The sequence below is a fragment of the Delphinus delphis genome, chromosome 10 (genome assembly GCF_949987515.2).
Source record: "Delphinus delphis chromosome 10, mDelDel1.2, whole genome shotgun sequence".
In the NCBI taxonomy this organism is placed as follows: Eukaryota; Metazoa; Chordata; class Mammalia; order Artiodactyla; family Delphinidae; genus Delphinus; species Delphinus delphis.
In genome coordinates, this window is record NC_082692.2 from 59,200,674 (window position 1) to 59,220,333 (window position 19,660).

The 19,660-nt window shown below is 39.6% G+C and overlaps 1 protein-coding gene across 5 annotated transcripts in view; it reads left to right on the plus strand.

The window, feature by feature from the left end:
• The window catches only part of ULK4 (unc-51 like kinase 4), a 517,204-nt gene that overhangs the window by 125,586 nt on the left and 371,958 nt on the right, over positions 1-19,660 (plus strand). For all 5 annotated transcript variants that reach the window (XM_060022287.1, XM_060022288.1, XM_060022291.1 and 2 more), the window contains one exon: positions 6,476-6,603. In XM_060022287.1, coding sequence (XP_059878270.1) covers positions 6,476-6,603 — 128 coding nt within the window. The remainder of the gene's footprint in view (positions 1-6,475; positions 6,604-19,660) is intronic.

Consider the following 19,660-nt stretch of genomic DNA (forward strand, 5'->3'; position numbering starts at 1 on the left):
TTATGTCAAGGCTATGAAATGTGTGTGTGTAATCATCTCCGACATGCTATTCTGTCAAGCACTGTTGCACTCACACTCAGGTTTCTTGACTCCAGATTACAAGTTCTTTACCACTATATTAAGCTGCTGCTTCATTTTTTCCAGTGTTTTCTTATCGCTCCATAACAATCTATAGTTTTCTTTGTGTAAATCATACATTTCTCTTTTAAGTTTTCTTAAATTGTTCTGTATTTTTGTCATCCTTAATCAGAACACATATTTATGTGTTTACTAAAAGACACGTATAAGAATGTCCATAACAGCTTTACTCATTGTGGTTCCAAACTCCAAACAACCCAAATGTCCAAGAGTAAAATGGGTATATACGTTTTTCTGTGTTCACACCGTGGAATATTATACAGCAATAAATTATGAACTACTTCTATACATAACATAGCTGACTTTTTACACCATTAAATTGAGGTCAGGCAGTGGTAAGTTTTCTTTTTGTGTATCTTTGCTGTCTCCCCTTTTTTTTTCCTTTTTTTTTTTTTGCGGTACGCGGGCCTCTCACTGTTGTGGCCTCTCCCATTGCGGAGCGCAGGCTCAGCAGCCATGGCTCACGGGCCCAGCCGCTCTGTGGCATGTGGGATCTTCCTGGACCAGAGCACGAACCCGTGTCCCCTGCATCGGCAGGTGGAGTCTCAACCACCAGTATGTAATTTTTGAGACTGGTTTCTTTTACTTAACATCATGCAGTTGAGATTCCTCTGTGTTATTGTGTGTACCGTTAGTTCATTCCTTTTGATTGCTGAGTACTATTCCTTTATGTGGGTATACCACAGTTTATTTATCCATGTACCTGTTCAGGGACTTAAGGATTGTTTCCAATTTTTGACTCTTATGAGTAATGTTGCTATCAACTTTTACATGTAGATTTTTCTGTGAACATAAGTTTTCATTAAGTGAAATGATATGCAGTGGTTGGGGCATATACGATAGATATGTGTTTAAGTTTTTTTTTTGGCTGCGTTGGGTCTTTGTTGCTGCATGGAGCTTTCTCTAGTTGTGGTGAGTGGGGGCTACTCTTCGTTGCAGTGTGTGGGCTTCTCGTTGCAGTGGTTTCTCGTCACAGAGCATGGGCTCTAGGCACGCAGGCTTCAGTAGTTGTGGCATGCAGGCTCAGTAGTTGTGGCTTGCGGGCTCTAGAGTGCAGGCTCGGTAGTTGTGGTGCACGGGCCTAGTTGCTCCGCGGCATGTGGGATCTTCCCCGACCAGGGCTCGAACCCGTGTCCCTTGTATTGTCAGGCGGATTCTTAACCACTGTGCCACCAGGGAAGTCCCTGTGTTTAACATTTTTATGAAACTGCTAAACTATTTTCCAGAATGATTGTGCCATTTTGCGTTCCCAGAAGCAGTGTATGTAGACTTCTAGTTGCTCCACATACTTGTCATTTTTAATTTTAGTCCTTCTAATAAATGTGTTGTGGTGTCCTGTGATCTTAATTTGTGTTACTATAATGATTATGATGTTGAACATCCTTTCATGCATTTATTTGACATCTGTGTACATTCTTTGGTGAAATGTCTGTTTAAATATTTTGTCCTTGAAAAATACTTTTCTTAATGTTGAGTTTTGAGAGTTCTTTATATATTCTGGTAACAAATACTTTCTCCTAGTATGTGGCTTATCTTTTCTTACAGTGTCCTCCCCAGAGGAGACATTCTAAGTTTAATTCATCAATTATTTCTTTTATGGATTGCGATTTTGGTTTATATCTAAGAATTCTTCCTAACCTAAGGTCATGAAGATTTTCTCCTCTGTTTCTTTTTAAGATTTTGTGGTTTTATATTTTACATTCAGTTCTATGATCCATTTTGGGTTAGTTTTTGTATATGGTGCAAGGTGTGAGTTGAAGTTTAGTTTTTTGCATGCGGATATCCAGTTGTTTATAGCAAAAACTTTTTTCCAAAATTCCCTTTGTACTTTTGTCATAAACCAATTGACTATAATATTTCTGAACTCTCTACTGTTTCCCCTTAGTCTGTGTGTCTGTCATTTTGTCAATACCACATTGTTTTGATTACTGTAGTTTTTAAAATGTCTTAAAACCATTGTGTGATTCTCCTGTCTTTTTTCCCCCCAAATTGTTGTGCTTATGCTAGTTGCTTTGCCTTTACGTATAAATTTTACAATTAGCTTGTCTGTATCTACTAAAAATCCTGCTGGGATTTTGATTGGAATTGCATTAAATCTATGAGTCAGTTTGGGGAGAATTGATATGTATATTAACTATCTTGAGTCTTTTAATACATGAACAGATAATGTCTTTTATTTATATTTTAAAAATTTTTTCTTACTGTTTTGTAGTTCACTGTGTACAGATTCTTGGCATACTTTTTAAGGTTTATACCTATATTTCTTTTGTTTTTGTAGCTATTTAAAAAAAATTGTTTTCCAGTTGTTCATTATGACTGGAATGTACAAATTCCAGTGTATACAAATACATCATATCTTGCTAAAACTCACTTATTAGTTTAGAAGTTGTTTTTTTTTTAGATTATTTGGGCTTTTCTATATTGTCTTGGTATCTGATACTATTTCTTCCATTCCAATCTGAATACCTTTTACTTTTCTGTCCTTATTGTACACTGCCTATGACTTTCAGCAAAATATTGAATTATGAATGATGGGACAGCCTTGCTTAATTCCCAATTTCAGGGTGGGAGGAAGCATCAAGTCTTTGAACATTTAGTAGTTAGCTGTAGGTTTTTTTCTAGATGTTTTTGAGACAGGGGAAGTTCCCTTCTATTCCTAGTTTGGTGAGAGATTTTATCATGAGTGGATATTGAATTTTGTCAGATGCTTTTTTGTTATCAACTGATGTGATTCTGTGGTTTTCCTTTTTTAATCTATTAATATGGTGAATTACACTGATTGATTTTCACATATCGAACCAGTCTTGAATTCCTGGGATAAATCCCACTTGAGTGTAATGTATCATACTTTTAATATATTGCTGGATTCAACTTATATTCTGTTGAGGATTTTTTTGCATCTGTGTTCCTAAGGCATAGTGTCTATACTTTCTTTTCTTGTATAGCTAACTGTTTTGGACCTTTTTTATGTCTAGAAATGCTTGTTTAATGATACTTCCTTCTGATTGAGCTGTTATATTACAGATTCCCTCTGTTTCATTTTTTTGTTTTGCTTGGGTGGTGTTGGAGACTCTTCATTGGCTGAAGTACTTTAATTCTCACTTTTTGTTGCCTTCTTAGAATAGCTTTATATGAAACTTGTGTCCTGTGTTCTGTACATTTTGAAACGTCTTAAATTATTCTGGGATAATGTTCCATGTAGAAGAGATCAGAGGTTTCAGTTGTCTCTAGGGCTCTTAGTTATTTTCATTTCCCTTAGTTCTTTTTTGTGTTGTTGTTAGTGATATTTATATATCAAGAAATTTAGCAATTTATCCATAAAATGTGCTACAATTATCTTACCTTGTTTATGCAATTCTTTTTTGTTCATTTATAGTGTTTTATCTCCATATAGAATTTAACATTTTTTGGTGTTCACATTTCTCATGCTTGCTTTCTTCCTTTCTAATACATTATTTATGAACATTTTCTCAAATCTGAGATTTTATTTATTTATTTATTTTTGCGATACATGGGCCTCTCACTGTTGTGGCCTCTCCCGTTGCAGGGCACAGGCTCTGGACGCGCAGGCTCAGCAGCCATGGCTCACGGGCCCAGCTGCTCCGCAGCATGTGGGATCTTCCCGGACCAGGGCACAAACCCGTGTCCCCTGCATCGGCAGGCAGACTCTCAGCCACTGCACCACCAGGGAAGCCCTCAAATCTGAGATTTTAAATATGCATAAATATGTATCTGTATCTTCCATGGCATCTTCTAGATCTTTTAATCATTTGGTGTTTATTTTTTAAATCTTAGATTCGTCTAGGGCTTATTTTCAAGTAGGACAGAACCACCACTCATGACTCAGTGTATTAATTTTGGTTAGATCAACATTTAGCAAACTTTTATAACATCACTTTTTGTTTTCAAATTGCATTCAGATGCATCAGGTATTCTGTCAATTTTTTCTTCTTAAAGATATCTCTCCTGGAGCCTTCTGACCAACTCTGTTATGAATAGGCAGCCTCTGTACCTGGTTATAGTAGCTATCACCCTGGAATCATCCTGGGATTCCCTTTGCCTCTCTCCTGTGTTCTCCGCTTCCTTGGTTTATTTCCTCATGGTGACTGTTGGGAGTATATGAGAGGAGTGGTAGTACGATAAGTGATTTTGGAAAGGTAATAACAAGCCAGATCATGAAGGACCTTGTATGCCGTGATAAGGGACTTTAGCTTCTCTCAAGGGTTTTAGCAACTGCTGAGGATATTTTATAGGCGAATAATGTATTTGCTCTTATGGAAGATCACTGTGGCTGCAACTTGTAGAATACGTGGAAGAAAGCAAAGTTAGACAAAGCCTGCTACAGTAATTCAAGAAAGATATAAGGATGCATTGAAATAGGGCAATGACAGTGTGAGTGGTGTTCTCATAGAAATTGGGTATCAGTTGGACACCTAAGAGAGGAAGGAAGAGTCAAGGAGGGTGCTCATTGATGACCTTCATAGTAGGATTATCATGCTTAGGGTAGGTGCCAAGTTTAGTGTTGGATGTGCAATACAAAGAATTGCACTATATCCTGTACCCACATTCACCAGATGTTAACGTTTTACCTTATTTGCTTTATAGTTTCTATCTTTTACCATGTGAGTGAGTGTCTGTGTGTGTGTGTGTGTATTTCTATTCATTTGAGATGAGGTCACAGACCTGATGCTCCTTTACCTCTAATTACTTCACTGAATATTCCCTAAAAAATAAGCCATCAATTTAAAAAGCAAGAAGCTAACATTTATTTAACATAAATTGCTAATCTGGACCGTATTCAGATTTTGAAATTGTCCCAGTAATGTTCTTTGACGTGAAATAAAACTTCCAGATCTTGAATTGCAGTCAGTTATCATGACTCTCTAGTCTTCTATAATCTGGAACTGTACTTAAGTCCATGGCTAGTGGGTATTTGAATGGTTTTGGAATTAGGCACGTGGATGTGTGGGAGCAATGTTAATGTGGGAAACAGATTTGTGGTTTTGGTCCTTGGACCACAGTGTATAAATTAGAACTTGGGAGCTGACTGTGGGGAAATGGGTTTTCTACTGTCGACTGGAAAGGTGGAAACAGATCTATTACTCAAAGGCACCTTGGAGTTGATTCTGTTTTTTACTCCAATTGATGAATTAGTTTATTTGGTTCAGGATCTAGGTGAGCCTGATGCAGAGGTACAGATAAATAGTTATACAGATGTATAGGTATATCTCCATCCTTAAATAGAAGCATATACCTGGCTGTGTAAGCTCTTCCTGCCTGACAATATAGCACTCAATGTAAAAGAACTTCGGCAAAAAATTGAGCTTTTTACATCTACGTTGGACACACAGTGTCACTGCTAGGTGCTTACCTCTGTCAAGGACTCTAGGGAACTTAACGTTCCTGCTCTCTGTAGCCATCTTGCTAACAATACGATTCCATATTTCTGCCTGCTTAACATTCATTAATGCTGTGTGTGTGTATTCCATTTTTTTTGCATATCAATAGGCACCTGAAGTGATGTACAAATCTGTCTGTTAGAAGAGAAAATGACACTAATACTTGTCAACAGTTATTCCTCTGTGTTGTATTAAACCTTTAATTAAAGAATGTTATAGAAATATAGGTTTTTCTTTTGTGTCCCATACTGGCTGTTTTTTTTTTTTTTTTTTGCTGTACGTGGGCCTCTCACTGTTGTGGCCCCTTCCGTGGCGGAGCGCAGGCTCAGCGGCCATGGCTCACGGGCCCAGCCGCTCCACGGCATGTGGGATCTTCCCGGACCGGGGCACGAGCCCGTGTCCCCTGCATCGGCAGGCGGACTCTCAACCACTGCGCCACCAGGGAAGCCCTGGCTGTTGTTTTTATTTTATGTCTGTAGGACCTCAGCTGTGTACACTAGAGACGTGATCTCTGTGTGTGCAGGTTTGCTCAGAAGTTGATGCCTCCATGCAGTTGTGACTTTCAGTTCTAGTTATTTATTGCTACGCTTCTAGTCGTGTGATGGAGGGGTTAAGAAGCAGGCTTTGTCATCTGCCTGGCCTGGATTTGAATTCAATTTTGTGAATTGGGGCAAAGTGCTTAAATTTTCAAGATTCCTTTCCCTCTTTAAAATAGGGATAATATTATCAACTCTTCATAACTTCTTTTCAGGTTTAAATGAGATCATACATATTAATAACTTGGTATAGGGAGCAGCACAAATTAAAAATGCAAAAGCAATAGCTGATATTATTTTATTTTCTGCTATCTGTTTGGTTATTACAGTCTATTGACCCTCAGAGTTGACTGCTCTATTTATTTCGTGTTTTCTCAAAAAATATTCTAACGTCTCCCACAGGATTTTGTCTCTACAATTATCCGTTTACTGGACAGCCCCTCGACATCCATCAGAGCAAAATCCTTCCTGGTTCTTCTGTATATTTTGATTCATAACCACGAGATGCTGCTGCTCAGCTGTCAAGCACGGTAAGATTTTCTCTGACAGTTTCACCAATGACGTCAATTTGACCCCTGTTTATTAGTTTTATTAGTAGTATTTCCTGGCCCCTATGTACCTGGTATTCAAAATTTTTTTCCTAGATTTTTCCAAGGGTTTCCTGTTTCACTTGTCACCTCAGCTTGGAAACACTGAAGCAAGATGTTGGGAAGTGCTTGGAGTTTCCTAGATCTGAGTACAGTCCAAGGCAGGGTGTTAAAGTTGGTTCTGGTTTACATTTTTGCAAGGCGGTCTTGACTGGTGGTTTGGTCATAGTTCTGATTTGTTTGAGCTTCTGGAATGAGTAGCCGAAAGCCCAGAGGAGCAGCCTAGAAAAGCGGAGGAAGAGGCAGGGCGAGGATCAGGAGTACATGGACTGGTTCTCAACTAGGCAGATCTCTCACTGTCTCTGGGTCTCACCTCCTTCCTCTAAAAGGAGAAGCTGTTCTGATGCACCTCAGGTTCCCTTCATCCTTTTTTTTTTTTTTGCGGTACACAGGCCTCTCACTGTTGTGGCCTCTCCTGTTGCGGAGCACAGGCTCCGGACGCGCAGGCTCAGCGGCCATGGCTCACGGGCCCAGCCGCTCCGCGGCATGTGGGATCTTCCCGGACCGGGGCACGAACCCGTGTCCCCTGCATTGGCAGGCGGACTCAATCACTGCGCCACCAGGGAAGCCCCTCCCTTCATCCTTTGTTGCTTCTCGATTAACGTTTTTGAAACTGTCTGGTCCGTGCTCTTGAACATATGGTTTATCGCCTATTTCTCGATCTGGCTTTTTACTTGTTGTAGGATACTGGGGAGATCCTAGAATTGCTGAGATGGATCTAGGTTAGGAACGAGAAAACTTCTGGAAACAGAGAGTAAATGTTTTAGGATTTACGGGTCAAGAAGCAAAATTGCTAACACATATATATGGAATCTAAAAAAAAAAAAAAATGGTTCTGAAGAACCTAGGAGCAGGACAGGAATAAAGACGCAGATGTAGAGAATGGACTTGAGGACACGGGGTAGGGGGAAGGGTAAGCTGGGACGAAGTGAGAGAGTGGCATGGACATGTATATACTACCAAATGTAAAATAGCTAGCTAGTGGGGAGCAGCCGCATAGCACAGGGAGATCAGCTCGGTGCTTTGTGACCACCTAGAGGGGTGGGATAGGGAGGGTGGGAGGGTGACACAAGAGGGAGGAGATATGGGGATATATGTGTGTCAAAACTCAGATTTGTTTAGGCTTTGTAGATTAAAATTAATAATATAAATTACTTTCAAAATCACATAGGTAGCCAGTCCAGACTATGGAAGAATGGTTGGTATTTGTTCCTTTTTGCTTTGCAGCCCAGGTATTACACTAGTGTGCATATAAAATGCAATGTTGAATATAAAGGTATGCGAAAGGGAGGCAGACTTCAGGTTAGCGAGATGTTAAAATTCTCTGTGATGAGTTTGTATAGCAAACTCTTCTCCCTTCCACACCTGTGCCTTGAAACTCCGCTAGCAGCTGTGTTTCCGAGCTAACCGTGATGCTGCCTGTCTGCCGGAGAACTGAAACCTCATATCAGGAGCCCACGATAACCTTTGCTACATTATGTAGATATTTTTTCCTGTTTACCATCATCACCATCAGCCTTTTATGGATTAAATTTCAGCACGGTTTCTATGATGTCAGCTCTCAAATCTATCTAGTACAACAGGCAGTGAAATTGAGCTGTCAGGGTTAGATAAAAATGATATAATAGCCCCCAAGTGTTCACCTATTTCTCCAAACGATTTCATACTCATATTGAAAATGACAGGAGATAAAATAGGGTCTTGTGTGTCTCTAGAAATGATAACCCTTTGAGGGATGAATGGTCTTGTAAGTTCATTGTGTAGGTTTGCTGTGAGCCTGCAATGTCAATGCCTCCTGATGGATCAGGTTTTCCTAGAGGTTTTTTTTTGTTTGTTTCCCCATAGCATTGCTATTAATATGGTAATCAGTGGGGAAAAAATCTGCTTTGATCTTAAAAGGAAGATTTTTTTTTTAAAAAAGGAAATGTTTACTTTGTATAATTGGTTAACTGTGGGAAAATGTTTTCTCAGCTTATACCATACAAAAGTCAATTCCAGATGTATTAAAGAATTATATATGAGAAAGAAACTGTAAACAGCTGGAAGAAAATATGTTTACATATGGGCAAGGAGAGCTTTTCTGAGCAGAAAAGGGTTGAAAGAAACCATGAAAGGAGATAGTGATAGTTTAGCTATATATAGTTTAGAAACTTTTATATCCCCCGCAAATCATAAATAAAATTTCATGGTAAGAAAATCTGTAAATTATTGCATCGTATATAACACAGAGTTAATCTGTGTACTGTAAAAAAGATTCATAAAGATATTCAGCTTCAAGTCTAATCAGAGAAATGCAAATTAAAATGATAACCAAATACTGTTTCTATCCATCATAATGTCAAATTAAGGGAAGAAACCTTGCACTGTCTTATATCCAAAGTACTGTCTTATATCCAAAGTACAGTTACAGGGGCAACTTTTAGCCAGTAGGTGAGGTTACCTTTTTGAGGGCATTTAAAAATGTGTGTCATGAATCCTTATGATTCAGAAGTCCCACTGTTATAAATAAACTTGAATCACAGATTCGTACTTTTCTGGGGATGTCAAGTACCTGAAGGACCTGAACCAGCCGTTTCTTGGTTGCTTAGATTTTTGTTAACTTTAGCTTCTAGATGTGGAAGTACCGTGAGGCTCTTCAGAGAATCTCCTGGGTAGCCCCAGTCTGCACTGTTTGACAGCAACGTAATATTCCCTTGGTGATCATGAATCCCTCACTCTTAATCAGTAGAGTAATCCTCTTCATCCCCCAAAATGGAATTTTTGCTATGTCCTCTGGTGGAAATCTTTCTTCCTTGGACCCATTCCAGCAGAGCTCAGGGTCATGGAGACTGGAAGTAAAAATCTTATGAGTGGGCTCTTAGGTATAATACCGAGAGGCAGTCACTCCCACTTCTACCCCTTGATTACCAGACCTGTGTGTTTTGACTGTGGGGAAGGCAAAAGCATATATTTTGTTTACTGGTTCAAAGCATACACTTGTTATTGTAAGGTAGGACCCAGTTTTTCGTTGTGTTGTTTCCCAGCTGGCAGCACGACTGAGTTTGCAGTCGGCCATTCCTCCTTTCAATCAAGCCAGGTGCCTCTGGGTGATGGCGTACTCACTGATGAGCAGATTTAGTGGGCTTGAGCGTATTAACACATTTCTTTTGCTATTAATAAGTTCCTTGATCAGATATAGTGTTACATTGGTTATCATGATGATAAATGAGGTATTTCTTAAGTCTCTACTTAGTGGCACTGGCAGAAGCATGTGGCAAGGACAGTGAGTCCATATTCAGGGTATAACTATTCCAGCGAGGAGAGTTTACTGCCCCTTTTGTACACCGACCTGTTGCTAGATGACTGGCTGTTGCCCCCAGGATATGGGGCCGGGCTGAGGGCTCAGCACTGGTTTCTCGTGTTGGCTGGAGTGGCAGAATCTAGGCCATCGTTGATGAGGAGCATTCCTTACATTGAGTGTTAGGATTCTAATGTACATTTTGGGGAGGACACAAACCTTCAGAATATAGTGACCCAAAGATCAGGGTTGTGATTCACTTATTGATGCTTCCCTGGGGCTCCATGCATCACCCCTATTTTCCAGGCACCGAGAATATCAGTAGACAAGCTAGGTCATAAGGCCCAGCATACGGCAGAGCAGCTACACTGCAAGTTGGAATTGCAGCAGAGTCTTTATTCACTCCAATTCCATTAAAAACTATTAAATTTATGAATCTCTCAGATAATGAGTCAGAGGGACACATTCAAAGGTGGTATGTATGTATTGCCTCCTAAGTTCACAGAGCCCACTTTTTGGGTCATAATCAGTAGAAGACGCAATAACTTGTCTTTGACCTGGAGGGATAGCCCAACATGCTGTAGACCACTGAGCCCTAGGAACTTCATTGAGGACTAGCAGACCATGGATTTTTATGGGGTTTATCTGTCTCTCACATGTTTTACTAAGCCAGCTAAAGTGCTTGCTGCTCCCTGTTTCTCAGATCCAGTCAGCCTCATGTCATCAAAGTGCTAGTGTGCAAGTACAGGTGTGATGTTGGTGGGCCATCAAGAGGATGTGGATCTTTGCGGACTGTTTTGATGGCCAAGAGCAGGATCGTCAGCATAGCTCAAAGGCAAGGCAGTGAACTTTACTGTTTGCCCCGAGTAAGAAGCAAACACGTGCTGGCGGTTCTTCCAGATGCATACGTAGAGCAAAGCCTTTGCCAGGTCGGTAGCGAGTACCACGTCAGGGCGATGTTGATTTGCTCCAGTAGAGGTACCAAACCTGAAACTGCAGCTGCAGTTGGAATCACAACCTGTTTATATTTTGGATAATCCATGCAGTCATTTTCTAAGATTCTTCACAGACCAGACAGGCGAACGGGGATATGGTAGATTTTATCATCCCCGTGCCTTTCAAGTTTTTGATGTTGGTATCCATTCCTATGATTTGGTTTTCTATGGTTATGGGTTACTATCTTTTTTTAGAGAGGGGACATGCCAGGGGCTTCTGTTTGTCCCTTTTTACCATAATAGCCCTCACTGCACAGATCAGATGGCCGATGTGTGGATTCTGCTAGTTGCCAAGTATGTCTATTCCAGTTATAAATTTAGGAGCTGAAGAAATAAGCATGGAGTAGGTCCATACATGTGGTGTGTCAGTGTAATTTGAATTTGGGCCCAAACTGACTCTAGCCTGACCGTCATAACCCAAGAGACAGTAGCTTTCATTACAGACAGAAGTGTTGGATGATGAGTTTGCTGAAGATCCCATATTTATTTTTTTATTAATATTTTATTATTTATTTATTGAAGTAGAGCTGATTTACGAAGTTTCAGGTATACAGCAAAGTAATTCATTTATATATACATATATATATTTTTTCAGATTCTTTTTCATTATAGGTTATTACAAGATATTGAATATAGTTCCCTGTACTATGCATTAGGTCCTTGTTGTTAATCTATTTTATACATAGTAGTCTGTATCTGTTAATTCCAAATTTATCCCTCCCTCCCAAGATCCCATATTTAAACTACAAATTTTTCCTTAAGGGGGAAGATACACTTATAAGTTAAAGGATGTGCAGTAGAGAGATAAAAATGGGTTTAGATTGAAGTGAAGCAAAGAAAAGCATGGTGTCTTGATTTTCTGGAATAGTATATGGTCTCAACAAGGACCTGTTTGTGAGGTGGTCCAGGGTGAATCCAAATGGGATAGATTAGCCACAGTTTGCATCTCATGTCAGCATCATACTGCACATGGGGAGATCTGCAGTAGAAATAGACAGTGGAGTAGTCCATTGATGGGCACCGAGCCCAGTAGGACCAGAAGGGGAGGGAGGATGTCTCAGGGGGGTAGGAGTGGGGGTGGGGCAGGGGTGAGGGCGTCCTGGAGGAACCCGGATTAAGGTAAAGCAGGGGGTGTGGCTTCTTCATGTTTAAACCCCGTATAGTTGATTTCTCACCGTGTGAATGTGCCATCCTCTCAGTAAGAGACTGGTGGAGTCTTGTCTGCGGTTCACACCATTTCCAGGCAGCCAGCTCTTCTCTGCTCTTGAGCTCCCTTCTGTTTCTCCTGTTCACCTGCATACTCGTAACTCCTAATTGCCCGCCCGGCTGACTTCCTCTCTCATCATTTATCTGTGCCATTACCAGATTCATATTCCTCAAATGCCACTTTCATGACATCATTCCTTTGCTTTTTCCTTCAGTCTCCCTGTGACCCCTCTCCTCTTAGTTACCATGGCCTTTGTTCCACGTTTGCTGATACTAGTTCCTTTAAAAATGGTTCATAGCGTTGAGAAACTCACCTCTTCGTATCAGCTTCGAAGTGTAAACTTGTTCCCCTGCCATTCAGAGCTTAGGGTTCTGCTGGGGTTCTCCTTGCTTCCCAGGCACGTTTTTCCTTCATGTGAGCTTGGGCCTTCCCTTAATGCACTTATATCTGCACCATCATCCTTAGGAAATTCTTTGAAGGTTCTGGCTGTGAATGGTGCAATTTCCTGTTTTTCGGGATAATGTGAATCTCCTTTGGGAATGTGAAGAAAAAAAAAAAAGGGAAGTATAATATTTGGGTTCAGCTGGCCAACTTGAACCAGAATTTGCCTCTGTAGTTACGGGGCTCATGGTAGGAAGTTAGCATACATTCTTTGCTTTTGTCCCACCTCAGTCTCTTCTTTGCTGGTTCTCCCTCTTCTGCATCTTCCTGGGCCCTCTGTTTCTCTTACATTGCTATCCTAATGTGATTTCACCTAATCTAGTGGCTTCAAACACCATCTATTTATTGATATGCACCTGTATGACCTCTCTACACTCCAGCCTTATATTATCTTAACATATTCAATGGCATGCCCGAGAGGAATCTTCAAGTTGCCATAAACGAACCAAATCTGTTCCCGAAGTCCACTTCCACTGCCAGACTCCCCCCATCTCAATAATACTTGGATTACTGTTCAGATTGTTTATCTTTTTAACTTGATACCCTTGTAGACCACTAAGAAATAACATTTGCAGTTCCGTCGTAGAACAATTTTGAAGTGTTTATGGACACTACCCTCAAATGTTTCCACATCTTATTTCCTTCATAGAATGTGAATTCTTTTACTAACTAATGTTCCGCTGTCAGTATAGTCAATTTATTGTACTATAGCCTGTGTAAACACATCCTGTAATGTGAAGGCGTCAGGGAGGGCATGAAGAAATGAAGCATCATTCTAGAGTGAGTTTTATATTATTTATAAATATATTATTTATAATATATTATATGGATCCCTTCAGTCTTTTATTTTTCTCCCAGCAGAGGTAATAGATATTTTCTTATGTGTTAACAGTCTGTGCTAGTGGTTGAAAAGTGAGTAGTTTTTGCCTTAAAGAAATGGTATTTCATACTGTCGTAATTAAGTAGCACATTATTAAATTTTGTAATAGATAATACGGATTTTAGAAAAAATTGATTCCTTAGAGACAAGTGTGAATTTACTTTTTATACTCTGTAAACTTTGATGGGATTTCTTTTGTATTCTCTGATTTCCAAAAGATAAACATTTCCATTTTCCCTGCCCTCTGTTTCTGGCAACCCTGTTATTTATATGGAGGATTTCCAGGCATAGGGAAAGAACCACTTTTGAATCATCTCAGTCTCTGGTTGGGTTAAGGTGATCCAGGATTGTATGTAAATCCTGTCTCGGGAAGTCTAACCCTAGGCCTCAAAATATCCTTCCACTGTTCACAGACTGTGTGGATAGAGTCTAACACTCATCAGCAAGTAATCAGGCGTATGAGAAGATAAGATGATATGATACAAAAACCAAATGAGATAAACTACAGTATCCCCAGGGGTTACAATGGAGTTAATCAGATATAGACCTTAAAATAACTACGATCAGTATACTCAAAGAATTTGGAAGATGGAGAATTTCAGTAGACAATTAGAACTATAAAGACAAACAAAGTGGATGTTCAGTAACTGAGAGGAAGAACTCAGTGGATTGGGTTAACTGCAGATTAGACACAGCTGAATAGAGAATTAATATACTCTACTCAAATTATCTGGGATCAATGGAGAGTGACAAAAGGATGGAAAATATGGAGAAGAGCAGAAGAGACATAGAAGAAAACAGTGGGGAAATGATGGTTTTTAACAATAAATGGTGCTGTATCATTTTGGCATCAATATAAAAAACCCTTTATCTCTAAATTACACTGTACAAAGGAGTTAATTCATGTCGATTGCACATTGAAATGTAAAAAGATAAAACAATAGAATTTCCAGTAGATCAGGCACATGAACATTTCTTCATTACCTTGGAGTAGACCAAGAGTTTTTAGCAGGGCACAAGAGCACTGTCATAAAGGAAAGTACTGATAAATTGGATTGCCTTAAAATTAAGAGCTTCTGTTCATCAGAATGCATCACTAAGAAAGTAACAAGAGAAGCCATAGAATAGGGAAAAGTATCTGCTATACACATAATCGACATGGGCTCTTAACTAAAATATATAAACAACTGAAGGGCAGATAACCCAATAGAAAACTGAGCACAGACTTGAACAGGAACTTTACAGAATTGGTTTTCTTTGAATGGCCAATTAATACCTGAAAAGATATGTTAATAATCATCAGGAAAATGCACTTTGGTCACAATGAAATACCAATGGATGTCCCGAAGCATGGCTATAATTAAAAAGCCTGATAATGCAGAATTGTGGCAAGGGTATAGAGCAACTGAAATTCTTATACCTGCCTGTTGCAGTGTAAATAGACTTAATCACTTTGGAAAACTGATCATCAGCAATGCCTATTAATCTGAAGCTAGGCATACCTTATGATCCGGCAATTTCACTTCCAAATATATATCCAACAGAAATGTTTCCATGCATTCAGCATAAGAAGTGCTTGGCCATATTCATTAATTGAAATAGCCCCAATGTCCATCAACAGTAAAATGAATAAACTGTGGTATATTCACACACTGGAATACCACACAGCAAGGAAAAAGAATGTAGATGAAGACCTGCAAATATAATGTCAAACAAAGAAGGCATGCTGTCAGATAACTGGTAATATTTAGTCTGGTGGTTGAAGAGTTGAGGGAATGCCAACCTGTTCTAGAAGTTCTAGAAGTTCAGCGCATGGGCAGATTTTGTTGACTTTGAGCTTCACACCAAGATCATCTCTATGGGCATTTTGACATGAACTTTAGCATCAGTATCTCTAGGGTGTTTCTCTTGGGCCAGTTAGTTTCACCGAAGTGCGTTGCAGGTGTCAGCCTGGAGGGCAGGGACCTGGCTGCCTGGGTCTGGGGAGCCACCCTGGGGAAGGTGGCTGGAAGTTCTAGTATTCATTGTGCAGAAATTCACCTAGTCTCCTGGTTTTGTTTGGTGGCCACCTCCTTTTTTTTTTTTGGCTGTGCCATGTGGCTTGTGGAATCTTAGTTCCTCTACCAGGGATTGAACCTGTGCCCTCGGCAATGAAAACACAGAGTCTTAACCACTGGACCGACGGGGAATTCCCCTGGTGGCTCCCTCTTTGACTTGGTTTGCTTTCTCCTAGTCTAGAAACTTTCTGTTTGACTTTCTTTAGAGAATACATCTCCAGACTTCCACCTGTGTGCAAGTCTGGCAGTAGTCACCTAGATTCAGTGGGTAGAGGAGGTAATCTAAACATCAAACACTTTTTAATCAGATTTTGCCAAATATTTGTATTTTTGCTCCTTTTCCTTCACCCTTAGTTTTTAGAAGTATCTTTTCAATGCATGGTACCAGGGCAAGTGGTTATCTACTTGGAAAAACAGTGGAATTAGCTTTCTTCTGAAATCCATATGATGAATCGGTTTCCAGTGGATTGAAGACTTCTGTGTGAAAGACACTCAAAGGAGAAGAAAGAGAAAGAAGAAAAAAAAAAAAGGAAGGGGAAGAGGGACAGTTCTGGATCATATAAATAATGCCTCCAAGTCAATAACAAAAGATCAATAACCCGTGGGAGAATGTGCAAAAGACCGGAACAGGTATTGCACAAAAGAGAAAATATGAACAACAAAGAAGTAACAGAATATGCTTACCATATTAATAATTACTAAAGTTCACATTAACACCACAAGATATAAATGAGTAAAAATTGGATACTACTAGATATTGGTGAGGTGGTTGCTCAGGGGGACTTGTACACTGCTGGTGGGAGTAATTGGGACAACCATTTGGGGAAACCATTTGGCAGTGTTGTGAAGTGGGACATTTGAGGTTCCATTTCTTTTTTTTTAATTGAAGTATAGTTGATTTACAGTATTGTGCTAGTTTCAGGTGTACAGCAAAGTGAGTTATACATGTATATGTATATCTATATTTTTTCAATTCTGCTGTAGTTTATTATAAGATACTGAATATAGTTCCCTCTGCTACACAGTGAGTCCTTGTTGTTTATCTGTTTTATACATAGTAGTGTGTATCTGTTAATCCCATACTCTCAATTTATCCCTCTCTCCCCTTCCCCCTTTGGTAGCTGTAAGTTTGTTTTCTATATCTGTGAGTCTGTTTCTGTTTTGTAAATAAGTTCATCCCATTTATAATTAGAAAACTGAAGCTTTAAAGAGCTTAAGAAATTTGGGCTTCTCTGGTGGTGCAGTGGTTGAGAGTCCGCCTGCGGATGCAGGGGACACGGGTTTGTGCCCCGGTCCGGGAGGATCCTGCATGCCGTGGAGCAGCTAGGCCCATGAGCCATGGCTGCCAGGCCTGCGCACCCAGAGCCTGTGTGAGCTTAAGAGATTTGTTCAAGATCACGCTGTTAGAAAGTGCTAGGGTGGGAATTATAGCCAGATTTGTTGAAATCTCTGTCAATATTATCAAGTTAAAAGAACGACCCTACTGAAGGAAAGGAGAAAAATAACCTAGAAATCATAATGGGGCACAGGCTGTAATAAAGTTTTGGGGTACTGGTGTGGTATTGCTGTTGATTTACCTCTTTTTTAAAGTCAGCCTGACTCTTGGCACAGTGAGAAGACGGAGGTCTATAGCTCTTACAGAAAGTGGTAGTCTGTTTGCAGGGCACACGGCATTTATCACCTGGTAGCGTATCCTGTGTAATTGAGCATTACATCACCTAAAAATTTGTTTTAAAAAGTTGGCTGTGTAGAACAATGATACTACTTCATGTTTTCAAAACATTTTAGCTTAAGTTTTGAATAGATAACTCCTACTCATGGTTCATAATCCAGAAAAATTCAAAAAGTAAGAAATTACACCTCATGCTCCACAGCCCCAGATTACCACCATACGAAATAAAGCATTATTACTACTTGCTTATTCATCCTTCCAGAATTTTTTTTTAAATCCAAGCAAAAGTGAGTATAGATTATATTCCTCTCTTGTTACACAAAAGCATGCTATTTTGAACTTTGCTTTTTTACTTAACGTACCTTGCGTTTTTCCCAAAATATATGTAGGCTTGCTTATTTTATTGGTAGCTGCATTGTAACAGTGGACTGTATTTTATTTAACCAGTCCGCTTTTGCTGGACAGTTTCCACCTCAAATTTTTGCTGTGTGTCATATGTATACAAGTATTTTAATAGGAATTGGAAATGTTTTTTCCCAATTTATCTTAAAAATTTTTTAGCTTTATTGAGATATAATTGACATATAGAATTATAAGATATTTAAAGTGTACATCGTGGTGCTTTGATATATACATACGTTGTGAAAGGATCCTCCCATCTAGGTAACACATCCGTCACTTCACATATTTTCTGTTTCTGTGTTTGGTGAGAACATTTAAGTTTTACTCTTAGCAAATTTGAACCGTATAATACAGTGTTCTCAATTATAGTCACCAGGTTTTACGTTAGACCCTCAGACCTTATTCATCTTGTAGCTTAAAGTTTTGTATCCTTATACCAGCTTCTCACTATTTACCCCAATCCCTGGCAACCACTTTTCTATTCTTAGTTTTCTATGAGTTTGACTTTTTTTTTAGATTCCACATATAAGGAATACCATGCAGTGTTTATCTTTCTCTGTCTGGCTTATTTTAACTTAGCATAATGTCCTTAAGTTCCATCCTTGTGTTGCAAAGCAATGATAATTCCATTGCATGTATACACCACATCTTTTTTTATCCATTTATCTATTGATGACCAAATGGGGGACATAGTTTTCCCCAACTTATTTGTCTCTTGGTTTTGCTCATGGTACCTTTTCCTAAGCAGAAGATTTTTTTTACTTCTTATGTGATCCAGCAGTCTAATCAAACAGTAGAATTAAGAAAAAGGCCTTGGGGGAAATAAGGACCAAGGAATTGATGTAGAGAACTAGGTAAAGTCTTACAGCAATCTCAACAGCCATATGTATCTATTCAGCTGATGTTTATTGAGCCCTTATTTTGTGTCAGGAACTATGCCCATAAGTGCAATGATGTTGTGGTGAGAAAAATCAGATACAGTCCTTGCCCTTGGCTATTTTTAAATTTACTGGAAAGACAAACATTATCAGATAATAACAAATATATCAAGAAATTGCAGTTGGGTAAGGGCCTTAATGCTATGAGACAATGTCATAGGTTTAATTTAAGAAGTCAGTGAAAACTGCAGTGAATTATGAAATATGTATAGGAGTTCACTGGCAAGGAGCGGAGAGAAAAGCCATGCAGGCAGAGAGGCAGTACCTTGTTGCTGGGGGAGGTATTGAGTTTGAGGGACTGTAAGAAGAACAGTATGACTGCCGGGGAGAGAAAGCAAGTGGAAGCTGGAGAGATAGTTGAGAGTGTTGTAAGTTATGATAAGGAGTGTTAAGAACTCCCATGTTAAGAAGAGTGGGGTTCCACTGAAGGGTTTTAAACATGGGAGCAAGGTGGTGGACAAGATCAGTTTAGATGTAAGGTGTGTAAGGGTTAGAGTAGAAGTAGGTAGGCCAACTAGGAGGCTCTGGTGGGAGAAGAAGGAGAAGGGAATTTGGAAGCTTGCATTTGGTGAGGAGTGGAAAAGTGTAATGGTTTAAGGAGTATTTAATGATTGACTTGGTGTGGGAAGTGAGAGAAAGGGAGGTGAGAAGGATGACTCCTGGGTGTCTGGCTGGTAGAGAGTGGCGCTGTATGGTGGAATATTATATTCTGAAAGACAACCAGTTTTGTTGGGATGATAATGGTGTTTTTTGGGGATCTGTAGCGTTAGGAATGCCTTTGAGACAAGCAAAAGCAGATGTCAAGTCAAGTCAGCAGTTGAATGTACAGGTCTGTAGCTTGAGACACCAGGTTTGGGCTGTACATAGGTGACTGGAAAATGTCTGTGTAGATAGGTGGTAAATTAAATCATGGGTGGGGATGAGATGACCTGCGTGAGATGGGTACAAAGGAAAGAGTAGTGGACCCAGAACTGAGTTTTGATAGATTTGAGCATTTAGGAGCATGAACCAACAAAAGACACAGAGAAGGAAACTAGAACTGTATGCTGTCATGATGTATAGACAAGCAGG